This window comes from Crinia signifera, chromosome 5, assembly GCF_055691185.1.
Source record: "Crinia signifera chromosome 5, ASM5569118v1, whole genome shotgun sequence".
NCBI classification, from domain to species: domain Eukaryota; kingdom Metazoa; phylum Chordata; class Amphibia; order Anura; family Myobatrachidae; genus Crinia; species Crinia signifera.
The window spans coordinates 116,346,762-116,363,624 of NC_139221.1; the positions used below are offsets into that span (position 1 = coordinate 116,346,762).

The window sequence follows — 16,863 nt, forward strand, 5'->3', positions numbered from 1 at the left end:
ATGATTTGGGGCCAAATAGGCCAAATTAACCCTTAAATGTCCCCCCAAATTTTTAACGCCACCCCACGATCCACGCCAACCCGAAGCGTGGCGAGCGCAGCGAGCCCGCGAGGGGCGGCGGTACGCGTCCTCCGACCTTTTCATGCCCTACTATCCACTAGGGCGTGGTGTGAGAATATAATAGTGTGGCCACCGAGCCCGAAGCGTGGCGAGCGCAGCGAGCCCCGCGAGGGGACGCGGATACCTTCACAGGTAGACGCGTCCCCTCGCGGGCTTCACAGGTGTCCGCCTCGCCACGGACACCTGTGAAGCCCGCGAGGGGACGCGCATAACTGTGAAGGTATCCGCGTCCCCTCGCTGCGCTCGCCACGCTTCGGGCTCGCCACACTATTATATTCTCACACCACGCCCTAGTGGATAGTAGGGCATGAATAGGTCGGAGGACGCGTACCGCCGCCCCTCGCGGGCTCGCTGCGCTCGCCATGCTTCGGGTTGGCGTGGATCGTGGGGTGGCGTTAAAAATTTGGGGGGACATTTAAGGGTTAATGGGCTATGTGGCCCATTTAACATTGATTCCTATGGCCAAATCGGGTGGATTGAGCCATTTAACAGTAAAATCGGGTCCATCGCGCCTTTTAACATTGATTCCTATGGGAAATCGGGAGCATCGCGTTGCGGGCATCGCGGGTACATTTATGGCCGGCCGCGACGCGACCGACACGATTTCCATGTTTAACATTGGTTTCAATGGGAAATCGCGGGCATCGCGTCGGTCGCGTCACGGCCATACATAAATGTACCCGCGATGCCCGCGACGGGCGCCCTTCTAGGTAAAGAGTACCGGGTAGACACACCAGGAGGGGTAAAACAAATGATTGAGGATCTAGGTAGATTAGAGGAATGGTCAAGAGCATGGCAACTACAGTTTAATGCCAAAAAATGCAAAATCATGCACTTGGGTCTCAGAAATCCAAAGACTAAATATAGTATAAATGGCACTATAATGGAAACTACTGAGGAAGAGAGGGATCTAGGTGTCACTATTTCAGGGGACTTAAAAGCAGGTAGGCAATGTAAGAAAGCAATGAAGAAGGCAAGTCAGATGCTTGGTTGCATAGGGAGAGGTATCAGCAGTAGAAAGAAAGAAGTAATAATGCCACTGTATAGGTCATTGGTACGACCTCACCTAGAGTATTGTGTTCAGTTCTGGAGCCCATATCTCCAGAAGGATATAAATACATTAGAGACTGTACAAAGAAGGGCAACTAAAATGGTGCATGGCCTACATCACAAAACGTACCAGGAAAGACTAAAAGATCTTAATATGTATACTTTAGAGCAGAAAAGGGAAAGGGGGGACATGATAGAAACTTTAAAATTCATCAAGTATTTTAACAAGGTACAGGTGGGAGACATTCTTCCCAGGAAGAGGAGCAACAGAACACGAGGACAAGCACTGAAACTAGAGGGAGGAAGATTCAGGGGAAGAATTACTGGTACTTGTGTATTTTGGCGGCGCCCATCGCATCGCATACCATAACGCATACGATGGTATGCGATGCGACGCGATATCGTACGATAGTGCACGATGGCATACAATTTTGAAATTGTATGCCATTGTACATGGCATACAATGCCATATACGATGCGATTAAACATTGTATAAGCACCCTAATGGGTGCTTATACAATGTTAAGCACCCAAATGGGTGCTTACAATGTTAAATGCACCCCCACGCCACCCCCCCACTATAAACGTGAACCCGAAGCGTGGCGAGCGCAGCAAGCCCGCGAGGGGCGGCGGTACGCGTCCTACGAACTTTTCATACCCCCACTATCCACGTCGGCGTGGAGTTGAGAATAGAATAGTGTGGCGAGCGCAGCGAGCCACCGAGCCGGAAGCGTGGCGAGCGCAGCGAGCCCCGCGAGGGGACGCGGATACCTGTGAAGCCCGCGAAGGGACACGTTTACCTGTGAAGGTATCTGCGTCCCCTCGCCACGCTTCGGGCTCGGTGGCTCACTGCGCTCGCCACACTATTCTATTCTCAACTCCACGCCGACGTGGATAGTGGGGGTATGAAAAGGTCGTAGGACGCGTACCGCCGCCCCTCGCGGGCTCGCTGCGCTCCCCACGCTTCGGGTTCACGTTTATAGTGGGGGGTGGCGTGGGGGTGCATTTAACATTGTAAGCACGTATAGGGGGTCAAAATCGCGTCGCATCGCATCGTATGCCATCGGGTGCATGGCATGCGATGCGATCCGTTCATCATACGACGGACATCGGGGGCGCCGCCAAAATACACAAGTACCGAATTACTTCACAGAAAGAGTAGTAGATAAGTGGAATAGCCTACCATTAGAGGTGGTAGACGCAAATACAGTAGTACAATTTAAACATGCTTGGGATAGGCATATTGATATCCGTACAAAAAAATAAGGATCAAATATGGTTTGAGGTAACATGTTTAAAAAGTGGTTCTTATCTGCTGTCAAATTCTATGTTTCTATGATGGTGCGGCACTCAGGCTGTGTAGAATGAAACAAACGGCTCCTCCATGTAGAGCAAGACGACGTTTCAGTTTTAATAAACTGTTTTCAAGTCACATAGTCAACTATGTGACTTGAAAACAGTTTATTAAAACTGAAACGTTGTCGTCTTGCTCTACATGGAGGAGCCGTTTGTTTCATTCTACACAGCCTGAGTGCCGCATCATCATCTATGCTATCCAAGCCATCAGTGGAGGCACCAGGCGCAGCTTTGCACATTGTTGGGAGTGCCGGACCCCATCCATATCTATATATATATCTATATATATAGATATCTATATATATATATATATATATATATATATATATATATATATATGTACTGTATATAGTATATTAGTGCTGGGCATCTTAACGTGTTATTATTGCACTAACACTGCAGCACTATAATGGCAATTTGTTTTTACTTCCGTTATCAAGGGGAGGTGGGAGCGGCGCCACGTAGGTGCAGAGTCTCTGATAGCATTGCAGAGGCTCTGCGCCCCTCCAAAAATGGCCGCCGCTATAGAAAAGACAGGCTAGAAGTACTCCTGCACCTCTAGCGGCTGTTTCCTTTGCGGCAGTGGCCATCTTTGGAGGGGCGCAGGGTCTCTTATGCTGTCAGAGACTCTGCATCTCCATGGCACCAATCTTCCTGGGCAATGTGTATTTACCTCCCCCTGGGCAACGACCATTTAAATCCCCCTGGGCAAAGAACATGTAACCCATATGACAACGAGCATGTAATCCCCTTGGCAATGAGCATGTAATTCCCCTTGGAAACAAGCCTGGGTACTTGTTTCCTAGCACGGCGCCCATCACATACCATTACATAAGGTATGCGATGCGATATGATAATTAGGTAAATGAGCCGGATTGTACAATTAAATATTGCACAGCATCACATGCCAGCAAATGGCATGCGATGCGATTTTTAATTGCACAACCCTGATGGGTGCTTACAATGGTAAATGCACCCCCATTGTCCACGCCACCCCCACTATCAACGTCAACCCGAAGCGTGGCGAGCGCAGCGGTACGTGTCCTCCAACCTTTTCATACCCCTACTATCCACGTCGGCGTGGAGTTGACTTTATATAGTGTGGCGAGCGCAGCGAGCCCGAAGTGTGACGAGCGCACGCGAAATACATGTTAAGTCATCCGCGTCCCCTCGCCACGCTTTGGGCTCGGTGGCTCGCCACACTATCTACAATCAACTCCACGCCGACGTGAATAGTGGGGTTATGAAAAGGTCGGAGGACGCGTACCACCACCCCTCGCGGGCTGTGGACGCTTGCCATGCTTTGGGTTGGCGTTGATAGTGGGGGTGGCGTTCACAATGGGGGTGCATTTAACATTGTAAGCACCCATCTGGGTGCTTGTACAATTAAAAATCGCATTGCATTGCATGCATCGCATCGCATGCCACTATATTGTATGCGATGCGATGAGACGTATAAGATGCTGTAAGATCAAAATCGTGGGTGCCGTGCTAGGAAACAAGTACCCAAGCCTGTAATCCCCCTTGCAATGAGCAAGGAATCCCCTATGACAACAAGCATGTAATCCCCCAGGCAACGAGCATGAAACACCCTGTAACAAGCATAGAATCCGATATGGCAACGAGCATGTGATCCACCCTAACAATGAGCATGGAACCCCTGGCAATGAGCATGGAACCCCCTATGGCAACAAGCATGTATTTCCCCTTGGCAACAAGCATGTAATTCACCCTGGCACTGAGCATGGAACCTTTGTCATCAAGAATTTAGGTAAGCGGCACTTAAGTGCCTAACAATGTGATTGATCGCAGAAAAATTACACAATTAATCGCGATTAAAAATTTTAATCATTGCCCTGCACTAATATATACAGTGTATGTGTGTGTATATATATATATATATATATATATATATATATATATATATATATATATATATATATATATATATATATATATATAATATAGTACCACAGTGCAACTGTAGCCTCTAGACTAGTGAGGTCATTGTACGTTGCTGCGTGAGTGGTGTCATACAGCAGCAGCAGCAGCAGCAGCAATGTGTATATGCTTTCCAGTATGTAACACAATGTAACTGTATGTGAGAGGTCATAGTGCGTTGCTATGTGAATGGTGTCATCATACTACAGCAGCAGCCGCAGCAGCAGCAGTGTAATAATGAGTGTGTGTACACATCTATATGTGTCACACTGTGCTGTCCTGTAGGCGGCTCCTCCTGCTTCCTGTGCTGTGTGCTATGTGTGCTGCTGCTTTGCTCGGCCCCCGTGTGGTTGTGTCTTGTTGTGTTGTTGTGTCTCATGTCGTCTCCACCTCTGCTCGCCCCTGTTGCCGGGGGATCACCGGGTCTTCTCCTTCCCCGGGATCCGCCACCCCGAGCCTGGAGTCCCCGGGACAAGTGCAGCTACCTGGGCCTGTCCCACGGCAACCTGCGAGTCCACTACAAAGGTCAGCATCGCGCCGGGGGAAGCCGGGTGGCTGGAGAGAGGAGGGGGTGGGGGGTGTTCGGTGGGATTTGGGGTAAGTGAAGCTTGATTGTGTCAAGGGTGGGGGATGGGGTGTAATGTTTCGGGGTGTACGGGTAATAACAGCGATTTGGGGAGGAGGGGTAACAGGAGGTGCAAGGGGCCGGGAAGGAGGAGTGCTAGAGTCAGATTGGCATATGGGGAGGGGGGGAGAGATTGTGTTACCAAGATTACGTATACCTATACATAGCACCTATATATACATGTATATACACTGTCATCAGCTATACACAACAATAGCACCGCTGCCCCTCACTCGGCGGAGCGTCTCTTGGGGGGACCCTCTCCCTGTCTCACAGCAGCACACAGCACAGCAGGGAGGGGGATGGGTTGTTTTTGACATCCTAACTCCTGCAGTGCTCACCTCCCAGTGACTCACTGCTCACCATCACCGGCAGCAGCCTCCACATAGGCCTCGGACCTAACAATCCGCATTATACAGCTGGGGCCCGGCTCCTGGTATACCTGTCCCTGCCCTCAGCTGTCATTTGTCACAGGGGGATGTGCTGCTCTGTGTCATATAGTCGCCCTTTATATAAACAGTGCAAATGCTTGAAACAAAAGTGTTATTTGTGTATGACAAAGCTGCACTAATATGTTCTTTGCTTATGGGCTTTCTATTGTTTGACTGAGTGTACTCACGAAGGATAAGGGAATTGGTTAAGTTTTAAGGCCTACTTCACACAGGCAGCTTTGTTACCACAGCATATTGCACAAAACACAATTTTCATTGTGTGATCACATGGGCTAATGCGTTGTTCTAGACTAGAGACACCACAAAACTGCAGCAAGAATAGCTGTATGTTCAGTTGTCTGCAGATCACATGCACTTGCTGTGTGCTAATGCAGTTTTGCTGTGTCACTAACCAAAACTAAAGGTAATCAACATATGTTTGTTTATTTGGGTACAACTTGATTGTGCAATGCTGTTTCATCTGTTTATAAGGTTGGACATAGTGTTCCCCTTATATTTGACTGCTTTGTAACAATGATATTTGAAAACTGCAGCAAAATGCAGATTAATGTATTAGTACCTGCCCATAGACTAATGTGAACTGGCAAAAACAAAATGGTGCTACATCTTGAGAAGTGTATCAAAGTAACTGCACATAGATGCACCATTAAAAAACTGATTGTGTGGATAAAACTGAAAATGTAAATGTATTTGATCAGGACTGTGTGGATTTGTAGACTTGAGGCAAATTGTTCTGCACCCTGACGGTTTAGAGCTGGTATGACAACTAAAGTACTATTGCTGTAATGGTACTAGCATTACTCCCTCCAGGTTCTGTCATGAAGGATATAGCGCTAATCAGAAGATAGTTGGGGGATATATATATATATATATATATATATATATATATATATATATATATATATATATATATATATATTTCTCACACCAGAGGAAGGGACACTCTCTCTGATTCTGCAGTTCTTGAAAAATAAACAGCTTTGGAGTTGTTACTGATATATTCAAGCATCATTTTGACTTGTTGATGTTTGTTGACTGTTAAGGCAGCCATCCACTAGTGCGATATGGCAGCTTTTCATGGGATTGCAATGCATTGTTGCAATGGATCGCATAAAAAGTGACACATCGAATGTAATGTACCTGCGATTGTGATGTGAAGTGCGTTCCCATGTGCCTTGCATCGCAGTCGCAGATCCTACAGGCTGCCATAAATATTTGTCGTACATGCGATCCTGTCCCCCGGGAGCTGCCGGGTGATATGGCGGGCTACCGCATGTTATACCTCACCCTAGAGGATGGGGTCCTTTTTTTTAGTAGCTACCAGCCAGTCAAAATGATGGAACATTATTACCATAATGTAAGTTACACTTCAATTGTTCCCTTGGGCGCCATCTAGTGGCTGCCAGCTGGCACAATACTTGAATTCCCCTCATATAGGTGAGGAGCAGCTTTAGCCTTTTATTATATAGGATTCTGGGGGGGGGGGGGTGGGTGAGGGGGAGGGGGTGTTTTGCACAAAATACAGAGCTAGACAAAATTCACTATACTTCTAACTTGCAAGGTTGGAATATGGTCCAGTTTTGCAAAAGCAGCGTCCAAAAGTATATGGACTTGTTATTTTCCAGGAGATGGGGCTTGACAGTGTAGGTAGTAAATGCTAAAACTTCAGCACCCTATTTACGCAATATATCGTACTTTAATAAAAAATCACATTTTATATATTTTTTTGGTACTTTCACGGTGGCAGTTATGTACTTAGCGTCCCTTTCAGAATCGACCTCGTGTCAGTGCGGCCAGCCTAGTCGGTCAGAAGTAGCGTAGTGTGTTCCGCGCGACCAGCGTAGTCAGGCAGAAGTAGCGTAGTGTAGGCAGTATGTAGTCAGCGTAAGTGTCCCTGTCAAAATTGGCGGGTGTGAATGTGTTCCTGAAACACCCCCACTATCCACACCAGCCCCATAGCATGGTAAGCGGAATCAGTACGCGTCCTACCAAACTCGGCATGGAGTTGATTTTATAAAGTGTGGTGAGCGCAGCAAGCCACCAAGGCCGAAGCGTGGCGACACGGAATACATGTGAAGTTACCCGCATTCCCTCGCGGGGCTCGCTGGGCTTGCCACGCTTCGGGCTTGGTGGCTTGCTGCGCCCCACACACTTTATATAATCAACTCCACGCCGACGTGGATAGTGGGGGTATGAAAGGGTCGGTAGGATGCGTACCGCGCTCTCCACGCTTCAGCCTGGCGTGGATAGTGGAATAAACAAGGTCGACAGCTGTTACGTCAAGTGTCATTGTCGACAGGTTTACTGGTGTTTTTCACATTTTTTTTTTGGTCTGTGTATTTTTTGTAATAATGCTGCACCACTATACCCAACTAAAATTTAGACGCTCTAGCACATAAATTTTTGATGCGCCCTTTTGATAGCGGTTTGCCGGCGCTGTACTTACGTGCTATAGCGTCTTAATTTTAGATGCACCCTTTACACGCCCCCTTTGTTAGCGGTTTGCCGGGGTGTCTAGTTTAGATGCCCCCTTTGTTAGCGGTGTGCCGGGCTGTCTATTTCTCTGTGGAACTATAAGTGCCACAATGACCTGTCAGTGCTGGGCTGCCGCGGAGTCACTACGCTGACAATGTAGTTCAAGGCAGCCTATGAGCTGATAACGTAGCTACGCTACCTAGCTCAGAGAAGTAAGCCAGCCGTTGGGCGTACAGGTGCCAGGACTCAAACGAAGCATAGAGCTGCCGCCGTGAAACTGATAATGTATCTACGCTGATAACGTAGCTTCGAGAAGTAAGCCAGCCGTTGGCATACAGCTGCCAGGATTCAAAGTAGTGTAGAGCTGCCGCCGTGAAACTAAACAAGTACCATATTTTTTACCATGTAACTGCAGATGGAAAAACAAAATGGAAGGTCAATTTAAAAAAAAAAAAAAAAAAAAAAAAACATAAAGGGGGGCATTTAATAGGATGAGAGCTTCAGAATGTGAGAGATTTGGTAAGAAATCACCAGTTTGATTTTGAGGCGTAAATGATTACCACTTTAAAATAACAGGAGATTTCTTACCAAATCTCTCACTTTCTGAATCTTTCATCCTATTAAATTTCACTCCCAGTGTTTTCCCCTAAAATGACCATGTACCTTCCTGTTGTAGACCTAATGCAAATCTCAAATAAATAATATAGATAGACTGCAGCAGCCACACTATTAATAGTAATAGTGTAATTGGGAGGAATCAAGATGCATTCAGCCAATCGGAAGCGCCTACAGATACATATAGCTCTGCATTCCCTATATACATATATGGGCCCTATTTTTAAATAATCGGGTGATAGGCCTGATTTTGTTTTTCTTTTGTGTAATGTGAATAAATGATTGTTTTGGCATTTCACCAATAAATCATAGATCTCTTGCCTACACACACACCATAATTTAATTTGTTTGTTCAAGTATCAACATTGTGGCCTCAATCTCTTGATGTCGACCAGTGTGTGGGCATTCTGAATCATCTTACTACATATCCAGGAGTAAAAATCGGGTAGTGACACATTCTAATACACGCCGCTGCCCGTCCTGCTGAACACCCGCTAGCACTCAGCACCCAAAACCCGCCCGGCTTCTCCTCACCGCCCGCTTCAGCTCCCAGGTTTTACATGTGATAAATCACATCCGATAATAATAGTAAATTATGGCACATCCAGTGCCAAATCGTATGTGAGCCTCCCGGGTGGCTCACAGGAGAATTGGGTCTGACTTATCCTTAGGACAAGTCGGCCTAATGTATGGGGGCCTTAAGCTTGGATGCCAATATTTGACCCTGTTCTGCATTTCTAAAATGAAGGAGCAGTAATGACAAATTGCAACCAGATCTACATATGGATTGATGTGTAAATTCATTTCTATAAAAAATGTATACTTCCACCTATGGGTTGTATTTATTTAAGTTCAGTATTTTTGGATGAAAAAAGTACCTTACTACAGCTTGAGTACCCCTTATGCGAAATGCTCAGGACCACGAGCATTTAGAATAAGGGATTTTTACGGACCTGTTTTGTCGATGCAGTTTCATTTTTTTTTTTATTTTTTTTTAAGTCGGCAGTGAAGAAATAAATAAAAAAAACAATTGAAAACAGCAGCAATTTCAACAAAAAATGTTGATTGGCGAGTAATTTGCTAATCCACGCTTTTTTTTTTCAACAACTGAAAAATATGTGCTTTAATTGAATTGTTTGAATGTAAATTTGACGGTACTTATGTGATATCTGGGCGCCCGATTTTTTTCATCGCATGCAATATAGTGGCATACAATTCATGCAAAGCGATTTTTCATTGTAAAGACCCGATTTTTAATTGTATAGTCACCATGAGTGATTTCATACCCCCACTATCCAACTATGCATGGAGTTGATTTTATATAGTCTGGCGAGCCACCAAGCCCAAAGCGTGGCGGGCGGACGCAGAATACATGTAAAGTAATCCGCGGGGCTCGCTGCGCTCGCCTACACTATATAAAATCAACTCCATGCGTAGTTGGATAGTGGGGGTATGAAATCACCCATGGTTGACTATACAATTAAAAATCGGGTCTTTACAATGAAGCATTGCATTGCATCGCATGCCTTAAGTAGTGGCATGCAATGAAAAAACCGGGCTCCCAGATAATACATAAGTACCAATTTGACTTTTAAAACCAAGAAAAGTGTGTATGTGTATGTGTGTATGTGTATGTATGTATGTATATATATATATATATATATATATATATATATATATATATATATATATATATATATATATATATATATATATATATATATATATATATATTAGAAATAAAGGATGGCACTCAGGAGACTTTTAAATACGTGCTGTATTAGCTGTGCAAAAAGAGACCAACGTTTCGGGGTATGTACCCATTTGTCAAGGTGCTAGTGAGAACCTAGCAAGGTGCTAGTGAGAACCTAGACCCCGAAACGTTGGTCTCTTTTTGCACAGCTAATACAGCACGTATTTAAAAGTCTCCTGAGTGCCATCCTTTATTTCTACTGTGTTTATATATATATGTGTGTGTGTATATATATGTGTGTGTGTGTGTGTGTATGTATGTATGTATGTATGTATGTATGTATGTATGTATGTGTATATATATATATATATATATATAGTAGAAATAAAGGATGGCACTCAGGAGACTTTTAAATACGTGCTGTATTAGCTGTGCAAAAAGAGACCAATGTTATATATTCCCCCAGACCTCAGTTGTATGGTCATTCAGCCATTTGTGGCTCTATAAATAAATAAAACCGCAGGTTCATCTAGGGCTCACTACCCACTTGCATTTTTACATGGGTTAATGCAGAGGTTCCCTAACGCGGTCCTCAAGGCCCCCCCTAAGGCTGGTTTCACACACTCCGTCTCCTGCCGGACGATGAAATCCCGCACGGCCAGGGAGCCGTGCCGCACACACTAGTTTATCATGGAAGGGATGGCCACAGCCCGGCAGCCGTCCCTTCCAGTGGCGAGATCCGGCTGCAGCCGTGCGGCCGGGCCGTGGCCGTCCCGTGTGAATGGACACAATAGTGTCCATTCACAACTAATGTGTGCGGCACGGCTCCCTGGCCGTGCGGGGTTTCACCGTCCGGCAGGAGCCGGAGTGTGTGAAACCGGCCTAACGGTCCAGTTATTAAGTATATCCATGCTTGGCCACAGGTGACTTAATTAGTAAGTCAGTCTGATTTAACCATCTGTGCTGAGCCATGGATATACCTAAACCCTGGACCATTGGGATGCCTTGGAGACCGCGTTTGAGAACCTCTGGGTTTTTGTGTCAAACACATCTGTTATAAAAACATTTGTATCTAGCCCTGTAATACATTTTTCATTATACCCTCTTTGTAACACAACTTTTTATTTTTTTGTCACCAGTAAATACGTGGTTGTGGGGTGCATATTTTACTTCTGTTAAAAATAAAATGCAATAATGTAGTCAAATTATTCTGTTCCTGTATAAGGTATGCTACAACAGTGAATTGCAGCTTATGGACTATGACCCTATGAGGGGGTTATAAAAGGTTTCCTGGAGGTCAGTCAACAATGACAACACATGTATAATTTAGGATACTCAAAAGCCCAGCATAATGGAGAGTGGCAAATATTCTACCTCTGCCTTTCCCCTGCTTATTCAGAATTCACAGTGACTTGGGCATTGGTCAGAAAGTGTGCAATACATATTAACATATATGCGTTTTTTTCTGAAGATGTGTTACATACTTATGTAGTAAGTAAACTACTGGGGCATACACATGGGGCATTTGTAAACAATTTCACAAACTTGCTTAGACATGAAGCACTATATGGTCATTCAGCCATTTGTGGCTCTATAAATAAATAAAACCGCAGGTTCCTCTAGGCCCTTATTCAGATCTGATTGCAGTACAAATTTGTTCTCAAAATAGGCAAAACCATGTGCACTGCAGGTGGGGCAGATGTAACATGCGCAGAGAGAGTTAAGGCCTATACACATTGGGCGACTGATCTGAAAGTAGCTCAAAACAGCAGGTTTGAGCGGCTTTCAGCTCAAAGCCGCCCAGTGTGTATGGCCCAGCTGTGAGCGCTCCCGCAACATCGCCGGGAAAGACGTTCATCTGCTGGTTATACCAGCAGATGAGCAGCTTTCAGGACGGCTTTGCATAGCGCTCCAATATGCAACGCCATCCTCCCCCCTCCATCGGCGCCGGGCCGAGGGAAAGCTGCTCAGTGTGTATGCCGTGAGCGGCTTCCCCCCCCAGGGATGAATGCGATCATCGCTGTCCATACACGCTGGGCATAGTCGCCCAGTGTGTATGGACCTTTAGATTTGGGTGGGTTGTGTTGAAATATAAAGTTGCAGTGTATGGATTATGCAGGTAGTATTTACCCTGCACAGAAACAAAATAATTCCCCCAAATCTAACTCTCTCTATACATGTTACATCTGCCCCACCTGCAGTGCACATAGTTTTGCCCATTTTGAGAACAAATTTGTACTGCGATCAGATCTGAATAAGGGCCTGTGTGTATGGCCCCTGGCAACAGTGATGCGCTGAATGATCTGTGCAATGCTAGATCGCTCAGCCTAAAGCTTCTGTCACCCCGTGTGTACGGGCATACTACAGATCTCCAATGTCTTATGCAGGTGGGGTTTATTATTGACCTACATCTTAAAACTGCACTCTATTGGTGGCAACTTACTTCCATCTGACACTAATCACTGGGCAAGCATCATGAGGCTCAGTAGATCCAGTCCCAGACTGGATCATATGTGACGTTGATATGCAAGCCCGTCAGTGTCACTTTTATAATAATAATAAATAAATAAATAAAAATATTGCCATGACATATATTTTTTTTAAAATATATATGAAAGCTGCATTCTTTTATAATGCAACCCCAACATGGTGTTGCATTGTAAATGATTGCTGCATTAAAAAAATGGGCAGATTGGCACAAAAGTTCCCCACCTCTGGAACTCAGAGGCTGTGTTATTAAAGGTGCAATTTGAGTTTATGATTTTGACTATATAGTCAAAATCGGACGAATAGTCAGCCCAAATCGCAGTGTGTGTATTGCGCACCTCCCTGGGATCAGCATCTCAAGAGAAACTAGACTGAGCATGTAAGCCAATTCTGGCGAACCCCTGTCAGGATTGAATGCCTGAACTGCTGAAATTTTCACTTCCGGAAGTATCGGATGGACATTGTATATCGCCCTTAGCCCCTTATCTCCTTTGACATATTCAAAACTTAAAAAATTGTGATCCCTTATTAAATGCCATACGTTGACTGGTTTTAAAAATAGTTGGAATTGTAAGGCTGCCATTATTCTTCCATAGAAAGTGTTTAAACTAAAAATCATATTTGCTCTTGGTTCCCATTAAAAACAAACAAAAATAACCTCTTTCTGCCCATTTGAGATAATTATAAAATAAATAATTGGCACTTTAGAATAAAATTAACATAGTCATATTTACAAACTCTGCTGAATCGGTCTTGGCGTCATTCTGACCAGTGCAGGAAATGTGTAGAGTTTGTACATTTTCCATATGTTTGGGCGGATGCTCCAATTTTCTCACAAAATCCTAAATATTTATTTGCTTCTGATGATATCTTGCTTTACAGGGACTGATGGCCATGATTAACATTCTTTGGAAAGTTCTGTGTAATATGTTGACACTTTATAAAAGATAATAATGTACTTGTTTCCTAGCACGGCACCCATCGCATCGTATACCATAAGACTAAATAAGGTATACGATGGTATGCGATGCAACGCAATGTTGTACAATAAACAATTGTTTGGCATCGTATGGCATACAATGCGATGGTATACAATTTTTTTATTGTACAAGCACCCTGATGGGTCCTTACAATGTTAAATGCCCCCACTATCAACGCCAACCAGAAGCATGGCGAGCGCAGCGGTACGCGTCCTCCGACCTTTTCATACCCCCACTATCCACGTCGGCGTGGAGTTGATTTTAGATAGTGTGGCGAGCCCGAAGCGTGGCGGGCGGACATGGAATACATGTAAAGTAATACGCGTCCCCTCGCGGGGCTCGGCCCTCTTCGGGCTCGGTGGCGGACGTGGAATACATGTAAAGTAATACGCGTCCCCTCGCGGGGCTCGGCCCTCTTCGGGCTCGGTGGCTCGCTGTGCTCGCCACACTATTTTAAGTCAACTCCACGCCGACATGGATAGTGGGGGTATAAAAAGGTCAGGACGCGTACCGCCGCCTCTCGCGGGCTCTCTACGCTTCGGGTTCGCGTTGATAGTGGGGGTGCATTTAAAATTGTAAGCCGCCATTAGGGTGCTTATACAATTAAAAATCGCATTACATCGCATCGCATGCATCGTATGCGGCTATATGGCATGTGATGGCATAAGATGGAAATCTGGGATGCCTTGCTAGGAAACAAGTACCGATTAATAATTCTGTTTACTGTGAAAAAGCTGACCACACGTATAATAGTGCCCATACACTGGTGAGATCTCAATTGTGCAGTTTTGATAAATCTCACTGACATGGCGCATGGATCGCATGCCAATCGCATGTGTCACCCGAGGCAATGCACTGGTTGGTCGAATCTTGCATTTCAAGATATTATGTGCTGCACATATCGCATCGCATGTGGGTTTTAAACACATGCGATTTATCACAATGCGATGTGCGATCTGCCAGTTTATTTAGACCAGTCTTCATGCCATCACCAGATTTCAGGTTGCAAGGGGCATGTGATTTTGTCTTGTGATTGTGATCAATGCTAAAACAACCCCCTTGAGATTTATCACACGGGGAGCTTCAAGAGAAATGTCAGTGCGATATCGCATTGCGTTCCATCACACAAGTGTATGGGCACCATAAGAGACAGCATAAGTAAGCTTAATGTCCTCATACGCAGGTCTGACTTGTCCAAGGCACAAGTCGGACATGTTTTCCCCTGAAACCCCAGGGAGGGCTCCATCCGTATTGGCACTTGATGCGATTTATGTAGAAGAGCTGCTGGGGGAGTTCTAGGGGAATCGGATGCGATACATTGCAGGTGCTTAAAAGTACACGCGATGTGCCGCTGATCATCCATTTTTGATACATCATAGGTGCTGCACTTATATGATCTACAGGATCTGTTCTGATGCGCACGGGAATGTGTATCTGATCGGACTTTATGACCAACACCTCCAATTTGGACCTGGGTTTGGGTTCCTTAACCATACTATGGGGGGGTATTCAATGTGACAGTCACGGCAGTCAAGCTTGCTCGACCGCCGTGACCCAGTCCCGTTCTCGGTGAGCTCGACCGAGAACATGCAGGCGGGATTCAATGTCCGCCTGCAGGGGGACGAGAAGGGGGCGTGGCCGTGAGTTGTGGCCGGGAGGATTCCAAAGTAGCTGATTTGTGAAAAACGGTGTGTCTCCTCAAAGTCCAAACAAAGAAGTGAGGAAGAAGAGGTGAATCATGGGTAGAATAATCAGTGGGAAAAAAAATGCATCCCCTGGGAAAAAAAAATACCACAAAAAAATAAAAATATATTAATGTGGCTCTTCTAAAGAAAAAATATAATATAGATCCTTTAAATAATAAATAAATAGATTTGTAGGCACCAAAAAAAGTACATAAGTTGAGTTCACCTAAATATGTGGGCAGCATTCTCCATTTTTGCATTGAATACACAAACAACGAGGTACACAAAATTACCCATAAGAAAACAACGGCAAACAAGCGTTGTACAGGGCAAAGCTCAAACTGGGAGCGTTGAATAGGGCTAGGTACATTTTTGGAAAGAGGAGTGCTCTTCTTGCCCAAAAAAATTAAAACCTCGCCAAAAAAAAAAGTGAAATGAGAGCATTGAATACTGCCCATAATATATATTTGCATGACGTCTTTGTAATTAGTTAAAGTTCTGATTAACATTTTAGTTCCCTAGATTACAAAGTGACCCTCTTTATTGATGTGGAAGCAGCAATGGTGTGTATACTTTATTAATGTTTGACGGTATTGTTTTGTTTTTCGAAACATACTGGAGATGTCAATGTAAAATGTTTCATTTGTTTTTTTCTAAGAAAAGATTACTTTAATCAAATGTTATTAAGGACCAGATGGTTGTTAATTATATGTAAAAGTTCCAGTCTGTAGAATTACTTAGAATGAGGGTACTGTACTTTATCTTTCACATGCCTATACAGATACACACATATGTGTGTGTGTGATATATATATATATATATATATATATATATATATATATATATATATATATATATATATATATATATATATATATATATATATATATATATATATATATATATATATATATATATAAAATCTCCCCAAATCCGACACGTTTTGACCCCTTTTCCAACAATCTCAATTTGAATAAAAAAAAAATCGGATTAAGGCTGTCAATTTAGCGATGCTGGCCACTGAACCTTTTCCAGGCTATCCATTTATGGGCATGTGCTCTGAAACGTCTGGCTAAAGTAGAAAAAGAACAAATGGCAACCATTAGTTTGACAATTAAGGATAATTTTCACTGGAGTGGGCACTCTGGGACTCGGTAAGCTGCAGTCTTACCGAGTCAACAGAATCAGGCCCATAAAACAGTTCTGGCCAAGAGGGGATTCTATGTTGGTTTAACTTTCATTTTTAATGTACCTGTACTCTGCTCTTCCCAATAAATGACCCATAACCTAGTCAACACATTCTTTATAGTCCTCTCTTGTACTACGGTAGGGTGTCTTCAATTGTCAATTGCCTGATGATAGATATGTTCTACAAGTAAGACAG

The 16,863-nt window shown here is 44.3% G+C and overlaps 1 protein-coding gene across 1 annotated transcript in view; it reads left to right on the plus strand.

The window, feature by feature from the left end:
- Positions 1 to 4,684: 4,684 nt before the first annotated feature.
- RANBP9 (RAN binding protein 9) overlaps positions 4,685 to 16,863 on the plus strand; it is a 72,384-nt gene continuing 60,205 nt past the window's right edge. Inside the window, exon 1 of the mRNA XM_083187894.1 lies at positions 4,685 to 4,992. Coding sequence (XP_083044020.1) covers positions 4,845 to 4,992 — 148 coding nt within the window. The 5' untranslated portion in view covers positions 4,685 to 4,844. The remainder of the gene's footprint in view (positions 4,993 to 16,863) is intronic.